We start from the raw sequence: 15,719 nt of genomic DNA on the forward strand, positions 1-15,719 counted from the left end.
AGGCTCTCTTCGATGACGTTGACCCCGGCACTCTGGTACGGCCCCACAGCTCCTTGGCTGGTGATCACAGTGACGGCGTTGATGGGGTTTTTGCTGCTGCCGTCTTTCTTGTACCACAGGAACACCTCATTTCCTCCGGTCCCCGCGTTCAGGTTCTGGTTCACCGGCTGATAGCCCTCTTCTTGATAGTTTTCATATTTGCTCTGGTTGGTGGAGACTTTCAGATCTGTGAATGCATCCTTGGAGTTAGTGGTCAGACGGTACCACAGGAAGATGGTAGGCGGAGTAGCACAATGTGCTGCACCTCTGTTGGTGTTTTCATCCACTCGGATGTAGCCATTCTTGAAGTTATCCCTATCTCCACTGCAGTTGACAGTGGTCTTGATCTCAGAGATGTAGGTTTGTTTCTCCCTCTTCACCCACATGGAGATCAGTTTTCCTCCAGCATTGCGGTTCAGGTCACAGGCCAGTCTCTCCCAGCTGTCTTTAAACTTCTCAGCTTCAGCATCTGCGTCTTCAGTGACATCAATGCCCACGATGGGAACATTCTTGGCAGACTTGGAGTACCACAGGTAGATTTTGTCTCCACCTGCTCCTTCATTGAGGTTTTTATCGATCTTTTCATACCCTGCTTCGATCAGGCCCTTGGGTCATCTTTTCGCTGAATGAAAACTGAATGTTGGTGATTCCTGAGCCCGTGCCTTTCTTGTACCAAAGGTAGATGGTGTTTCCTCTGGCCCCTTTGTTCAGATTAACAGGACTTTTGCTGTAGTGTTGCCCACGGAACAAATCCTCTTGAGATTTATTCACAGACACTTGGAGTTCAGTGATGTACTCGGGCATTTTGAGTTCCTTCATTAACAAAGTTAAAGGAAACAGAGACAAAAATGGAGAGAAATCAGCAATGGGCTTAAAAGACTAACTAATAACAATAATTCTGCAGTACATTTGTAATGGCATCATTAATAATACCTGCAGCACCTCTATGAAACAAAAGTATTGTGAATTAAATGCTATTCTGGAAAACATGAAGATGACTGTTTCAATGAGAAAATGTTAATAAGAGGCTGAGCTGCAGGGCGGCATTTTACAGCAGAGTGAAATAAAACAGATGCAGAGCGAGTGGTTGTAGACGTACGAGTGTGCAGAGACGCTGTGTGGCTGGATGAAGTCTTCTGGACGGCTGAACGCTGCTGATCTCTGACAGAAACTCCTGCCTTTATATACACAACAGGAGCAGCAGGATTATGAAATCACTGTGGGTGTGGTTTTGGTTGGAATTACATGCAAATAATGAACTCAACTGAATTACCCAATAAACTGACCCATCCAATGGTTTTATTTCTCTGTTCCACAGAATCCACTGTGACTTCTTGAGTCAAGCTGTTCTGGGTCACGATACAAGAGAAGATCATTTATATAACAGAAATAGAAAACAACTAAATCGCACAAAACTACAGCAATAGACAAAAATCTGACAAATATAAATAAAAAAATATAAAAAAAAGAGTAAAATAAATAAATACAGATTACTAAAAATACTGTAGCCGCTGTAGTGCAGAGTCAGTGATATATACATGTACAGTGTGTAATATAAACTGTCCAATATTTCTGCAGGTCAGTGTCCTGATGGCTTAGAAACTGTCCCTGAATCTGCTGCTGGTGTGGACGCTCCTGTACCACATGAAGAGTGTGAGGCTGTGTTGCTGGGACCAGAGAGAATCCTCTGGGCCGTCCTCCTGCAGCGCTGCCTGCAGAGGTCCTGGATGGCTGGCAGCTCAGACCTGGTGATACGCTGTGCTGATCTGACCACCCTCCATAGAGCATTATAGCTGCCGTACCAGGTCGTGATACAGTCAGACAGAATAATGTCGATGGTGCATCAGTAGAAGTTGGTCAGTATTCTGACAGGACAAACCGCCTCAGCCTCCGTGGAAAGAGGAGCCGCTGTCTCGCTGCTTTTGTGATCACATCCACGTGACTTATTCAGCTCAGATCCTCACTGATGTTAATCCCCAGGAACCTGAAGCATCCGACTCTGGCTGGCAGGGCAGTCGGGACTATTTACCTCATCATGCTCTCCCTAGTATCATGCTGGGTCCGAGAAGGAGCTGGAGTCACCTCGACAGAAAGGTCACCGCAGTATCAAGATCGTCATCACTGTTATTGTTGTTGCTGCAGCTGTGAATAACACGGCGTCTCGTCCTGAAACCTGCCTGTGTGCGCCTCGGCTCCTCGTCACTGACCTTTGATACATGTGTGTAGAAGCAGTCTGCATGCCTAGGTGCTGATTTTATACACCTGGAACACCTGGATCCAATGATCTGGATGTGTGATGTGTAGCATGTGTGTTATGAATCAAAGCCATGATCTGTGATGTAAAAACAGAGAGAGCGCCGTGGCCTCTTTAATCTGTCGGTTCAGATTTTTATCCTTCAGATATAAAAATGTTTTTTCTTTGCAGCTGATTTTCTGTCACACATGTTTTTCCTGATGACTCTCAGGAGTCTCCAGCTTCACTCTGATAGACGTCACTGCGCTCTCTGTGGGAACGTTTCCTCCTGTGTCAGCTGATCGGCTCTCTGCTGCTGCTGTTAGACAAACTCATCGGAGCGATTACTGCCCACTGCTAGGAGGACGAGTGGAAACAGGACTTCATGGTGACACGCTCACCTCCCAGTTTGTGGCAGGAACTCGAGTTTCTGTTGATGAAAACAGATTCTGGAGGAAGAGAAGAATCAGGCAGATAAATGGATCATGTTACTGAGTGGCAGCTTCATGTTTCCATCTGTGCTGATTCACAGTGACCTGCAGCATGGCTCAAAGCTCTTCTTGTGGCTGGTTTTTATTTTCAGATGATGCTACAGATGAACCTGCAGCCAGATTCATCCGTCTGATGGGATCTGTTTGTTTTAGCCGCCATGTTTCAGGATCCACTCGCTACAGGGATGTTTCACATCTTTACTCTGGGCCTGAACATCGACTCTTTATTCTCAGGACGGTTTTATTTCTGACCACATGCAGATTCATTCACCTCCTGATGTGAATCCTGTGGAATTACCTCTGTTCGGTCTGTGTTTCCACAAGCCCCGCTAGTTTAGAGACTTATTCCTCATGAAGAACACAAGACATACCAGAACATCTTCAACCGGTTTTTTACTCGCTAACGAGGGAGAGGTTTGGTCAGAACCAGGCGGTGGAGCATAATGCTCATCATCTGTCCAAATCCTTCAAAGAGCAGCTTCCTCGTAGCCTTTTTATTGACATGACAGTTACAATACACATCACAGCAAAAGCACCTCCCACCGTAAAACCCCCCCTTGGTTACAAAGACAAGGCAGTGTGTGTGTGTGTGTGTGTGTGTGTGTGTGTGTGTGTGTGTGTGTGTGTGTGTGTGTGTGTGTGTGTGTGTGTGTGACCTCCTGCTCACCAAAAGGATCATAAAAGCAGGAAGCAACATCAAACAGAACCTTCACAAGGATGTGCTTGTGATAAAACACTACAGCCTCCCCCCAGAACCTCGAGAGGCTGGGGAGGGGGACACAGGAATGTCTTTGAACACAGAGTTTGAAACAATGTAGAGGTGGTAAGCATAGAAATGACAACATTTAACAATTCACTTTAACAACCTCTTTGATCACTGAGCAGATTTTCTGCTGTCTTTACCCCTGATGGTGCTTTTTCCTGAACAGAGATGTAAACTGCATTCATTTAGTGGTCTGAGTGGCTCCTTTTAACCAGCGATCTGCTAATCCCTCACCCCGGATCAATGACAGCATTCAGTCTGAAAGTGGAACGTTTGTGCAAATCCACACAGTCGTCTCAGAGAGCTCTTACATCCTTTTAATAATATGGTCAAAGATGAGGGAAGACTGTGTGTCACGTTTAATCTGTACCAGTTTATTTGGCACAGTTAGGAACTTTATCACACCGATATCTCCTGCTCTAACTGTTCACTCGACTGAACAGTGAGAACTTTCCTTCTTTCTTAATAAGATCCATCATATCAGAGCCAATATCAGCCTTTCTTCTGGTCCCTCCCCCACATCTGGGCCTCGGTACAATCCTGTCTCAGAGGTTTGCACACAACTCCTTGGACTTCAAGGTCTAGTTTGTGCTCTGACATGATGACTGTCACCTATAGACGGGAGCGTCCCTGTCCAAACCGTGTCCATTCAACTGAATTGAGCTCAGGTGGACTCCAGTCAGTGGCAGAAATATATTACTGATGATCAGGTGAAACAAAACGCACAGCTTTGAGTCTGATGGCAAACGCAGCGAATGCTTACATATATTTCCATTTTTGAATTTTAATAAAATTGCAAGAATTTCATTTTTTCATTATGGGGTGTTGGAGCATGAAAGTGCAGAAGGGACAGATGGAGAAGCTGCGGTGCTAACAACCTGGCTACAAGCTAAGCTAGCTATTCACACAAGACAATGACTGTGTGTGGACGAGTTTTCCCTCGTCAGCATTGCATCCTGAAGGTTATACACACGCACAGATCCATGACACGTCCCACTGCCTTCACCTGTGAATGAGGATCAAACAGGCCTATGTCTTCTAGCAGAGGTCATTCAGGGGTCATTCAGTCAGAAGACAAAAACACAAAAAAGATTAAAAACAGTTCAATGAAACACAGGACCAAACCTCTGTCAATAATCTGGATGAATACAATAGGAGAAGATATAGATCCAATAAATGGAAATAAATGGGCAGATATCTTTATTAACCAAGTCCTGCGTCTAAGCTCAGTGTGAGGAGGGATTACGACAGCAGGTTTTCAGAGCTCAGGTCTTCTGGTAAAGACTCCAACAGCTGAAGGGCTCAAGCAGGAGACCCACCAGTGGTTCTTGTGAGGACGCAGGCTGAGGGAGCAGTCAGGAGGGTCTGACCTGAGCTTCATCAGCCTTCATGCTGTAATGTAGGGAGCAGTGAGCCCATGAAGGACTTAAACTACAGGGTGGGCCATTTATATGGATACACCGTAATAACATGGGAATGGTCGGTGATATTAAAGTCCTGTTTGTGGCACATTAGTATATGTGAGGGGGCAAACTCCTCAAGATGGGTGGGGACCATGGTGGCCATTTAGAAGTCGGCCATCTTGGATACAACTTTTGTTTTTGTTTTTTTGTTTTTTTCCATAGGAAGAGGGCCATGTGACACATCAAACTTATTGGTAATGTCACAAGAAAAACAATGGTGTGCTTGGTTTCAACGTAACTTTATTCTTTCATGAGTTATTTACAAGTTTCTGACCACTTATAAAATGTGTTCAATGTGCTGCCCATTGTGTTGGATTGTCAATGCAACCCTCTTCTCCCACTCTTCACACACTGATAGCAACACCGCAGGAGAAATGCCAGCACAGGCATCCAGTATCCGTAGTTTCAGGTGCTGCACATCTCGTATCTTCACACCATAGACAATTGCCTTCAGATGACCCCAAAGATAAAAGTCTAAGGGGGTCAGATCGGGAGACCTTGGGGGCCATTCAACTGGCCCACGACGACCAATCCACTTTCCAGGAAGCTGTTCATCTAGGAATGCTCGGACCTGGCACCCATAATGTGGTGGTGCACCATCTTGCTGGAAAAACTCAGGGAACGTGCCAGCTTCAGTGCATAAAGAGGGAAACACATCATCATGTAGCAATTTCAAATATCCAGTGGCCTTGAGGTTTCCATTGATGAAGAATGGACCCACTATCGTTGTACCCCATATACCACACCAAACCATCACTTTTGTTGTTCCAACAGTCTTGGAGGGATCCATCCAATGTGGGTTAGTGTCAGACCAATAGCGGTGGTTTTGTTTGTTAACTTCACATAAAAGTTTGCCTCATCACTGAACAAAATCTTCTGCGTGAACTGAGGGTCCTGTTCCAATTTTTGTTTTGCCCATTCTGCAAATTCTGTGCGCCGATCTGGGTCATCCTCGTTGAGATGCTGCAGTAGCTGGAGTTTGTAAGGGTGCCATTTGTGAGTAGCTAATATCCGCCGAAGGGATGTTCGACTAACGCCACTCTCCAGTGACATGTGGCGAGTGCTACGCTGTGGGCTCTTGCTGAATGAAGCTAGGACAGCCACTGATGTTTCTTCATTAGTGACAGTTTTCTTGCGTCCACATTTTGGCAAATCCAACACTGAACCAGTTTCACGAAACTTAGCAAGCAGTTTGCTGACTGTAGCATGGGAGATGGGTGGTCTCGTAGGGTGTCTTGCATTGAAATCTGCTGCAATGACCCGGTTACTGCGTTCACCAGATATCAACACGATTTCGATCCGCTCCTCACGTGTTAACCTCTTCGACATGTCAATGGCTGTGAACAAAGAGAAACTTGTAAATAACTCATGAAAGAATAAAGTTACATTGAAACCAAGCACACCATTGTTTTTCTTGTGACATTACCAATAAGTTTGATGTGTCACATGGCCCTCTTCCTATTGAAAAAACAAAAGTTGTATCCAAGATGGCCGACTTCTAAATGGCCACCATGGTCAGCACCCATCTTGAGGAGTTTGCCCCCTCACATATACTAATGTGCCACAAACAGGACTTTAATATCACCAACCATTCCCATGTTATTACGGTGTATCCATATAAATGGCCCACCCTGTATAATGAGTGTCACTGTTAGAGTGGTTTCTGCTCTGCAGGGAGCTGCTTTCCTTTGAGCTGCTTCCATCATATCCTGCTGAAATCTCTGCAGCCTGTCACTGAAAAGATGGTGACAGGTTAACCTGCACTGAGCTAGGGATGGGTATCGAAACCCGGTTCTTGTTGAGAACCGGTTCCCACTGTTTCAATTCCTTGGAATTGTTTGCCATTTTTGCAAACGATTGCAAATTTTGCAAACACATCCTTAAATGAATGTGTAATTGCTACAGAATAATTTATGTTATTCTTTGTTATTGCTACAGAAGAATATTTATTTTATTATTTTACATTTACAACTTTTTTTTCCTGGGGACCCTGTGACACCCCATTGAAGAGCCATAGACTGTGGATCTCTTAAGATCTCACTGTTGGGTTTGTAAGGCCATGTTGCTCCTAAATTTCTATCTTGTGTCAAGCCAATACAGGAGAAATCTGCTCTCTCTTTCTAGTCCCTGTCAGGACTCTTGCTGCAGCATTTTGGATCAGCTGAAGGCTTTTCAGGGAGTTTTTAGGACTTCCTGATAATAATGAATTACAGTAGTCCAGCCTGGAAGTAATAAATGCATGAACTAGTTTTTCAGCGTCACTCTGAGACAGGATATTTCTAACTTTAGAGATGTTGCACAAATGGAAGAAAGCAGTCTTACATATTTGTTTAATATGTGCGTTAAAGGACATGTCCTGGTCAAAAATGACTCCAAGGTTCCTCACAGTGTTACTGGAGGCCAAGGTAATGCCATCCAGAGTAAGAATCTGGTTAGATACCATATTTCTACGATTTTCAGGGCCGAGTACAATAACCAAGTTTCAAGTTTTATTGTCGTGTACAGATAAAGAGTGTAGCCACATTTATGTATAATGAAATTCTTTGGCTCTTCAGCTTTACATGAGCATATAGAGAGTGTGCAGTTATATTGAGAAGAAAATAACAGAAAATAGCAGTGGTAGTAATAAAATAATAATAATAATAATAATAACAATATAAAGGAGAGGAAAAAAGTATTAAATATTAGAGAATTTAGTTGGTATTTACAAGTTTGTGCAAGAGTATCTGCAGGTTGTACAAAGTTGTGCAACGAGCATTTAAGTAGCATTTGTTGAAGTGACAGTGTGCAGAGTCCTGTAATTGTAGTGAGTGTGTAGTGGTGTGTATGGAGTGTCAGCAGTTCAAAAGCCTGATGGCTTGTGGGTAAAAACTGTCCCTGTGTCTGGTAGTTCGGGTCTGGATGCTCCTGAACCGCCTGCCGGACGGCAGGAGTGTGAAAAGTCTGTGTCTGGGATCAGAGAGGATCCGCTGCGTCTTCCTCATGCAGCGCTGTCTGTAGAGATCCTGCATGGCTGCCAGTTCAGTCCCGGTGATGCGCTGTGCTGATCTCACCGCCCTCTGCAGAGCTCTGCGGTCCAGAGCGTTACAGCTGCCGTAGCAGGTGGTGATGCAGCCAGTCAGAATACTCTCAATGGGGCATCGATAGAAGTTTGTAATTATTCTGAGGTTCATGCCGAATCTTCTCAGGCGCCGCAGGAAGAAGAGCTGCTGTCTTGCTGCTTTTGTGATCACACCAACATGGTGTGACCAGCTCAAATCCTGGCTGATGTTGATGCCAATCTGAAGCAGCTGACTCTCTCCACCTCTGCTCCTTCGATGTGGATGGGGGTGTGGCCTCCTCTCTGCAGTCTCCTGTAATCCATGATGAGCTCCTTGGTTTTGCTGACGTTAAGCAGCAGGTTGTTGTCGCGGCACCATGATGTCAGGGCTCTCACCTCTGCCCTGCATGCCGTTTCATCTCCATCACAAATGCAGCCGATGATGGTGGTGTCATCTGCAAATTTGATGATGGTGTTGGAGCTGTCAGTCGTGGGTGAACAGGGTGTACAGCAGGGGGCTGAGCACACATCCCTGGGGGGCACCTGTGCTGAGTGTGAGTGTGGATGAGGTGATGCTGCCGATCTGAACCACCTGAGGTCTGTCTGTCAGGAAGTCCAGGATCCAGCTGCACAGGGAGGAGCTGATGATCAGGTCGCGGAGTTTCATAACGAGTCTAGATGGTATGATGGTGTTGAAGGCGGAGCTATTGTCGATTAACAGCATCCGCACATATGTGTTTTTCTGGTCCAGGTGAGAGAGGGCAGTGTGAAGTGCAACTGCTATTGCATCGTCTGTAGATCTGTTGGGCCTGTAGGCAAACTGGAGCAGATCAAGTGAAGCAGGGAGTGAAGATGTGATGTGAGCTCTGACTATGCGCTCAAAGCACTTCATGGCAATGGAGGTGAGTGCTACTGGGAGATAGTCATTTAAGCAGCTCACATTAGTTTTCTTACGGACAGGGATGATGGTGGTCCTCTTAAAACATTTTGGGACAGCAGACTGGAGCAGGGAAAGGTTAAAAATGTCTGTGAAGACACCTGCCAGCTCGTGGGCACATGCTTTGAAAACACGACCTGGAATGTTGTCTGGTCCAGGAGCTTTCCGAGTGTTTACTTTCCTGAAGTGTTTAAACACGACTGAGATATCTGAAGAGGGCAGCTGTCCTCTTCCAGCAAAAGCTTCTAAGATATATGTTTATCAAAGCGTGCATAGAAGGTGTTGAGCTCGTCAGGTAGAGAAGCAGTTACCTCCCTCACTCTGCCGCTGTTTCCCTTGTAGTCTGTGACAGTCTTCAGACCACTCCACATGTTCCTGGTGTTGGAGTTGCTGTAGCAGTTCCACCTTTTCTTTGTACTGTCCCTTGGCCGTCTTTATTGCTTTCCTGAGTGCATACCGGGATGTTTCGTATTCACCTGGGTTTCCGGATTCAAAGGCTGCAGTCTGCGCTCTGAGCGCTGCGCAGACCTCTCCGTTAACCCACGGCTTCTGGTTGGGGTAAGTTTGTACAACAGCCCGCGGTTCGACCTCATTGATGCATTTATGAATAAAGTCTGTTACGTACTCGGCATAATTGTTGATGTTGTTGTCAGCGGCAGTCCGGAAGACTTCCCAGTCTGTGATGCTGAAGCAGTGACGCAGGGCGCTGTCTGATTGGTCGGTCCAGCGTTGAACTGAACGCGTCATGGGCTGGTCGCTTTTCAGCTTCTGCCTATAGTCTGGCAACAGCAGAACCAAGCAGTGATGTGATTTGCCGAAGGCCGGTCGGGGGCGGGCTTTGCAGGCACGTGCGTGCGGAGTGTAAACATGGTCTAAGATGTTATCAACATGCGTTGGAAAGTTTACGTGCTGGTAAAACTTCGGCAGAACTTTCTTCATGTTGGCTTTATTAAAGTCGCCAGCCACGATAAAAGCAGCCTCCGGGTGTAACGTTTCCTGCTGGTTGATAATGTCAGACAGCTTGTCCAGTGCCCGTGTGGTTTCAGCGTGGGGGGGGAATGTAAACAGCGGTACAGAATACTGCTGTAAACTCCCTGGGCAGATAAAAGGGTCTGCATCTGATCATAAGGTGTTCAAGATCAGGAGAGCACCCCGACGAAACTATCTGTACATCAGTGCACCACCGTTTGTTGGTCATTACGCACACGCCACCTCCCCTACATTTACCCGAGTCTTTTGCTCTGTCCCGGCGGTGAATGGAGAGCTCCTCAGGGACAATGGCCACGTCAGGGACGGAGGGGTCCAGCCATGTCTCTGTGAAAACAAAGATGTTGCCGTTCTTAATGTCCCTGGAAAGTTATCCTAGCCCTTAGTTCATCCAGTTTGTTTTCCAAGGACTGGACCTTAGCTAGAAGAATGCTGGGAAGCGGGGTGCAACGTTGTCTTTTCCTCAGCCTGACCAGAATCCCGGCCCTTTTTCCCCTTTTTCTCCAGTGTTTCTTCTGCCCAGGTAGCCAAGGTGAGTCACCACCATTCACAAAAAAGTTGGTTTGTGAAGGTCAGGATTGCGAGTTTTGTTGAATGTCCAGGAGAGTTTGTCTGCCGTAGGTGATAAAAGCATCACAGGTTGAAAATAAATTCAAATAAGCCATTCCTCTGCAGATGATCTGTTAGCTGTTTGACAACTTTCAAGGATGTTTGATATGAAAGGAAGGTTGGAGATTGGCCTATAATTAGCTAAGACTGCTGGGTCTAGAGATGCTTTTTGAGTAAAGGTTTAACTACAGCCAGCTTGAAGGCCTGTGGTACATAGCTGATTATTAGAGATAGGTTGACAGGATGAGCTCATACTGTTTAGGTGGTGATGACTGGCTGTTGTTTCCCTCATCACTTCCTGTTGAAGGAGTTGGTTGTGGCTGTGTTTCTCCTTCTGTTTAGCGAGCTCCACCTGCACCGCCAACAGACACCTGGCACACACACACACACACACACACACACACACACGGTTTAACGTGTTTCTACCAATCACATGTCTCCGAGCACTCAGCGTGAGGTATCACCTCCTCTTCCTCCTCACACATCAGGACACTGTGGTGCTCCCTGACCTGCAGCTCTGTTTGCTGTCGACTTTTCTCTCGGAGACACGACTCGGCCTCTCTCCTGCGGGACTCCACTTCCTGCGTCAGCTCGGCAAGCTCCTCCCTCTTCCTGTCCACCACGCCCTCCAGCTCGTGCAGCTCATCCCTCGCTCCCTCCACCTCGTCCCTCTTCCTGTGCAGCTCGTCCTTCGTCCTGTGGAGCTGCTGCAGAGTGTGGGTGCGTTTGGTTTTCGCGTCCTTGAGCGCCTCCTGCTGTGCCAGCAGCTCCTGCAGGACCCGTTTCAGCTCTGCACACAAACACATCCTGACATCTGCATTTGTTCAACGATCAGAAACAGAATTTATGAGGAAACATTTTTAAATATTCCACCTGCCAAACTTTAAAACATGTTCTTTTAATCATGTTACAGAATAACGAATAAAAACAGTCCTGAAATAACGGCTGCTCAGAATAATGTGACCTCCTCTGTGCGAGCCGAGCTCAGCCTTCAGCGACACGAGTCTCTCCTCTTCCTCCCTCACAGCAGACGCCTTCCCCTCTCTCAGCAGCGCCCCCTGCTGCTGCTGCAGCTCCTGCACAGACACAGCACACAGGTAAAGAGGAGAAACACGCCAGGAGCATCGTTCACGCACTGCTGAGGCCAGAACAGAGGGGAGGTGACAGCAGCTGATTGGTTTAAAGAGTCACATGGTCACTCACTTCCTGATCTCAAAACAAAAAGCACAAATATTCAAAATAAAGCAGAGCGACTGTTTTTCTGTTATAACCCAGGATCCTCCGTCAGCCGCGCCGGCCCGTCTCCATCAGGACGGGGTCCAAACTCTGGGACAGGTGCAGGTGTGGCCTCACCTGAGTGCTGAGAGAGTGCAGACGCCCCTGAGCCTCCACACAGTCAGACAGCAGGTCAGCGAGTCTACACACACACACACACACACACACACACACACACACACACACACACACACACACACACAGGTGAAGTTTATATGGAGACACCTGACAAAATAAAACAGCCACCTCTTCACAGTAAAAGCCTCCTTACGTGTCTCTGGCTGTTTGTATTTCCCTGTTGAGCTGTTGGAGCTCCTCCTCTCTGCTCCTCAGCTCCTCCTCCACCTGCCTGAGCATCTGCTCTTTCTCCTCCCTCATCCTCCTCAGCTGCTCCACCTCTTCCTGCAGCTCCCTGTGTGATGAAGATGGTGGCGATGATGAAAATATCCACCCTGATCTCTGAGGTCATGGTTGGAGCCAGGACACTTTACCTGGCACGTTGTTTGTCCTCCCCTCTGAGCTGCAGCGCAGCAGCGTCTCGCTGAGCTTCGTTGGCCTGGAGGACACACGAGGACGGGTGGGGAGGGTGGAGGTTAGAGCGGCGAGCGCGTCATCAGTTATTAAAGAAACTGATCCAAGCTCATGTTTTTCTCTCTTTTTAGTCGTTTTGGTGATTGACCATAAAATTATTAGTGAATAGTTTTGTCAATAAAACTGATGTAAAAACATTCAGTCTCAGGGTGACGAGACGCTGAGCCTGGATCTGCTGGACGTTTCCTCCTGTTAAAAGGAGTTCGTCCTCCCCACAGTCACCCCCACAAGTGCTGCTCACAGGGAATCGTGTGATTGTTGAGCTTTCTCTGTAATACTGTGGGCTCGCCAGAGTATAACACACCATCAGGTAGGTGTGTGTGTGTGCGCGTGTGCGTGTGTGTGTGTACCTGGACTCTGCTGGTCTGTATGCAGCTCTGAGCCTCCAGCAGCTTCCTGTCGGCCTCTCGCAGCTCCGCTCGTCTCTTCAGCAGAGTTTTCTCCACACACTCCACCTCATCACACAGCTTCATGACACTCCTGCACAAACACACACACACACACACACACACACACACACACGCACACACACACACACACACACACACACACACACGCACACACACACACACACACACACACACGCGCACACACACACACACAAATCAAATAACCTGAATGAGTTTTGGTAACAGCCTGTGAAAATCAGAAACCTCCAAACAAAAACAGCAGAGAGGTGAACATCCTGATTTCTCTGTATTTATTCGTTAATAGTTTTGATGTTCACATCTTTAACTGTTTCATCACTGACATCTTCCTGAGGTCCAGGATTCATTTCTGAGCACTTTGAACTATTTAAAACTCCACCAAGCCGAAGAGGATGAGATTCAAACCCACGATTAGCAGGCCATCGCCTTAACCACTCGGCCACCTCGTCCCTGCGTGAGCGTGTCCCTGTGGAGGACACAGCAGGACTTCATGCAGACATAATGAGTCCATCTGCTGGATTGTCCTTTCTGCTGTCAGGGCTTCAGCTCCTCTCAGCGTTGATCCTAAACCCTGATCCCAGAGCAGTGTGTATCCATGTCTGTGTGTGTGTCTGTGTGTGTGTTACCTGTGTGTGTCTGTGTGTGTGTTACCTGTGTTGTCTCAGTGTGTGTCGCAGCTCTCTGGTTTCCGGTTGTAGCCTCTTCTTCTCTGCTTCACTGTGATCACACACACACCTGCCTCCCTGCAGACAGACACACACACACACACACACACACACACACACACACACACACACACACACTGTTATCAGTTCAGCATCAGACAGGTGTGAGGTTTGAAGCAGCTGAGCTACATTTAAATTTATTTTGATGATTTCAAACACGTCATCAGACTGAAGCGATTCTGTGGATTCACTTACACCCTCCAACCTAAAGAGGGCGACAGTGCACTTCAGCACAAGCTGTCACCCATATGTAACCTTCTGATTGCACACCAGCTCAAACGTTTCAGCACTGACAGCGAATCAGACAGGAAGCGGTCTACACTGCTCGCCTATCACCGCCTCACACGTCCTTACTGTCGTCTTCCCCACAGTCACCACAGAGCTCTTTGTTTAGTTTACAGTGATCTGTGATGTGATGAGTAGCACTGTGCAGGGAGACTCACACTGAGTCCAGCATGCACAAACCACCGTCCCCCATCCTCAGCACCGGCCCCAGTCCTGGTTCCAGTCCTGCTTCTCACCCGGTCCAGCTTTTGCCTGCGAGCCTCGGACGGCTCGGCCTTGGGGGATGGCAGGTCCTGGTCCCAGTGAGCGTCTCCGTCCTGCTCGTCCACAGATTCCTGAGAGGAAGTCAAACACAGCAGGCCTCTTTCTAAGCGATTAAAGGTATTCACGGAAAATCTCAGAGTCTAAAAACGGCGTAAAAACCTCAAAAGATGAAACGAAACCAAACAGAAGGTGAGAAAACCTGACGACATCAGCCGGACTGTCGTGTAATAACAGCGCCCCCTGGAGGTTTGCTGGTTCATATCACATAGAAAAATGTTCCATTGTAGACTGTGTGTGTGTGTGTGCGTGTGTGTGTGTTTGTGTGTGTGTATGTGTGTGTGTGTGTGTGTGTGTGTGTGTGTGTGTGTGTGTGTGTGTGTGTGTACCTGTATACCTGTGTGTGTAGCAGCTGGTTCAGCCCTCTCAGCAGTTCGATGGTGAATTTCAGCTGTTCCACAGTCAGCTGATCGGTGTTGCGCGTGGACCTGCTGAGCCGCCGTAACTTCCTGTTGAGGTGGCCGAGGCTCCTCTGGTGGGCGTCGCTCTGTGAGCGTAGCTGGGGCACCGAACAGGAAGTGTCAGAATGAGATTAGAGATCGTCTGACGCAATTTTGTTTTAGGGTCATGTGTTTGTTCACCTGCAGCAGTTTAAATAAAGCTCATCCAAAGATCATCCTGACGATGACCTCAAACAGACCGAGTGGAAACTCATTTACAGACAAAGGTGGATTTCAAAATAAAAGTCTTTCATCATCTGCAGTAATGAAAAAAATAACCTAGTTATGACGAATGACGCCATAAATGAAAACTCTGCATCAAGACGTTCAAGGAGGAAACAGATCAGACAACTGCAAGCTAACTGTTGTCTGCTCTAACAAAGCCAGCATCACCCAGGAGTCAGGACATCCTGAAGCTCGTAACTCTGAACCACCCTGACAAGGAGTCAAACCCACATGTGCAGAGCACAAAGGACTGGCGGTTCATCGGCTTCACCTCTCAGCCACCTCCTCCATGCCGCAAGGCGGGCTGAAATGGGCTGCTGACTGAGTGCTGAGCCTGTGGGCTGTTAGTGCAGATGTTGCAGTGCTCTCTCTCAGCATGAGCAAGCCGGTGGGTGATAGACGGACTCTGCATGTCTTATATTTCATGCTGCAGCCTTGTTGTTGAAGCAGTGATGAAGTTTGTGCTGCAGCTGCAGAAGAGGAGATCCAGGCTCCAGACATCCAGAGGCCCTCAGAACACAAGAGACCAAGGAAGACCAACAGAGGGGCAACTGAGCCATACTCCCGGAAAGAGCTGAGGAGAGTCCCAGATGAGGGGTCACTCAGCAGCCACGGAGCAGGAGCCAGGGGGGGTTGCAGTGACGTGCCCATGAGCTCCGCCGGCAGCCAGCTGTGCCAAAGTGACCGAGCCCCAGGCCAAGAGGCCGAGGGCACCCCATCCCCGAAGGGGCCCGAGCGAGCCCCAGGCCCCGACAAGCAACCACCAGGAGTGAGCCGGTGGGTACCTGGACGCCCATCCCCAGACACAAAGAACCACCAATGCACCGATGTCTGAGGGCGTCTGCCACTGGCAGGGGAAGTGGTGGG

The 15,719-nt window shown here is 47.7% G+C and overlaps 1 protein-coding gene across 5 annotated transcripts in view; it reads right to left on the bottom strand.

The window, feature by feature from the left end:
• Positions 1 to 615: 615 nt before the first annotated feature.
• LOC134638706 (centriolin-like) overlaps positions 616 to 15,719 on the bottom strand; it is a 32,053-nt gene continuing 16,949 nt past the window's right edge. The window contains exons 8-19 of one of the 5 annotated variants that reach the window (XM_063489548.2): positions 14,525 to 14,686; positions 14,025 to 14,201; positions 13,508 to 13,599; positions 12,779 to 12,908; positions 12,329 to 12,393; positions 12,109 to 12,249; positions 11,916 to 11,979; positions 11,527 to 11,638; positions 11,072 to 11,352; positions 1,313 to 1,388; positions 1,139 to 1,217; positions 616 to 852 (exon numbers count right to left, since the gene is read on the bottom strand). In XM_063489548.2, coding sequence (XP_063345618.1) covers positions 807 to 852; positions 1,139 to 1,217; positions 1,313 to 1,388; positions 11,072 to 11,352; positions 11,527 to 11,638; positions 11,916 to 11,979; positions 12,109 to 12,249; positions 12,329 to 12,393; positions 12,779 to 12,908; positions 13,508 to 13,599; positions 14,025 to 14,201; positions 14,525 to 14,686 — 1,425 coding nt within the window. In that variant the 3' untranslated portion in view covers positions 616 to 806. Of the gene's footprint in view, positions 853 to 1,138; positions 1,218 to 1,312; positions 1,389 to 5,967; positions 6,327 to 9,049; positions 10,566 to 10,817; positions 10,934 to 11,071; positions 11,353 to 11,526; positions 11,639 to 11,915; positions 11,980 to 12,108; positions 12,250 to 12,328; positions 12,394 to 12,778; positions 12,909 to 13,507; positions 13,600 to 14,024; positions 14,202 to 14,524; positions 14,687 to 15,719 lie in introns of those variants that run through there. The other 4 variants (XM_063489540.1, XR_010095278.1, XR_010095277.1 and 1 more) reach the window with 4 other exon arrangements.

The sequence above is a fragment of the Pelmatolapia mariae genome, linkage group LG2 (assembly GCF_036321145.2).
Source record: "Pelmatolapia mariae isolate MD_Pm_ZW linkage group LG2, Pm_UMD_F_2, whole genome shotgun sequence".
Classification (NCBI taxonomy): Eukaryota; Metazoa; Chordata; class Actinopteri; order Cichliformes; family Cichlidae; genus Pelmatolapia; species Pelmatolapia mariae.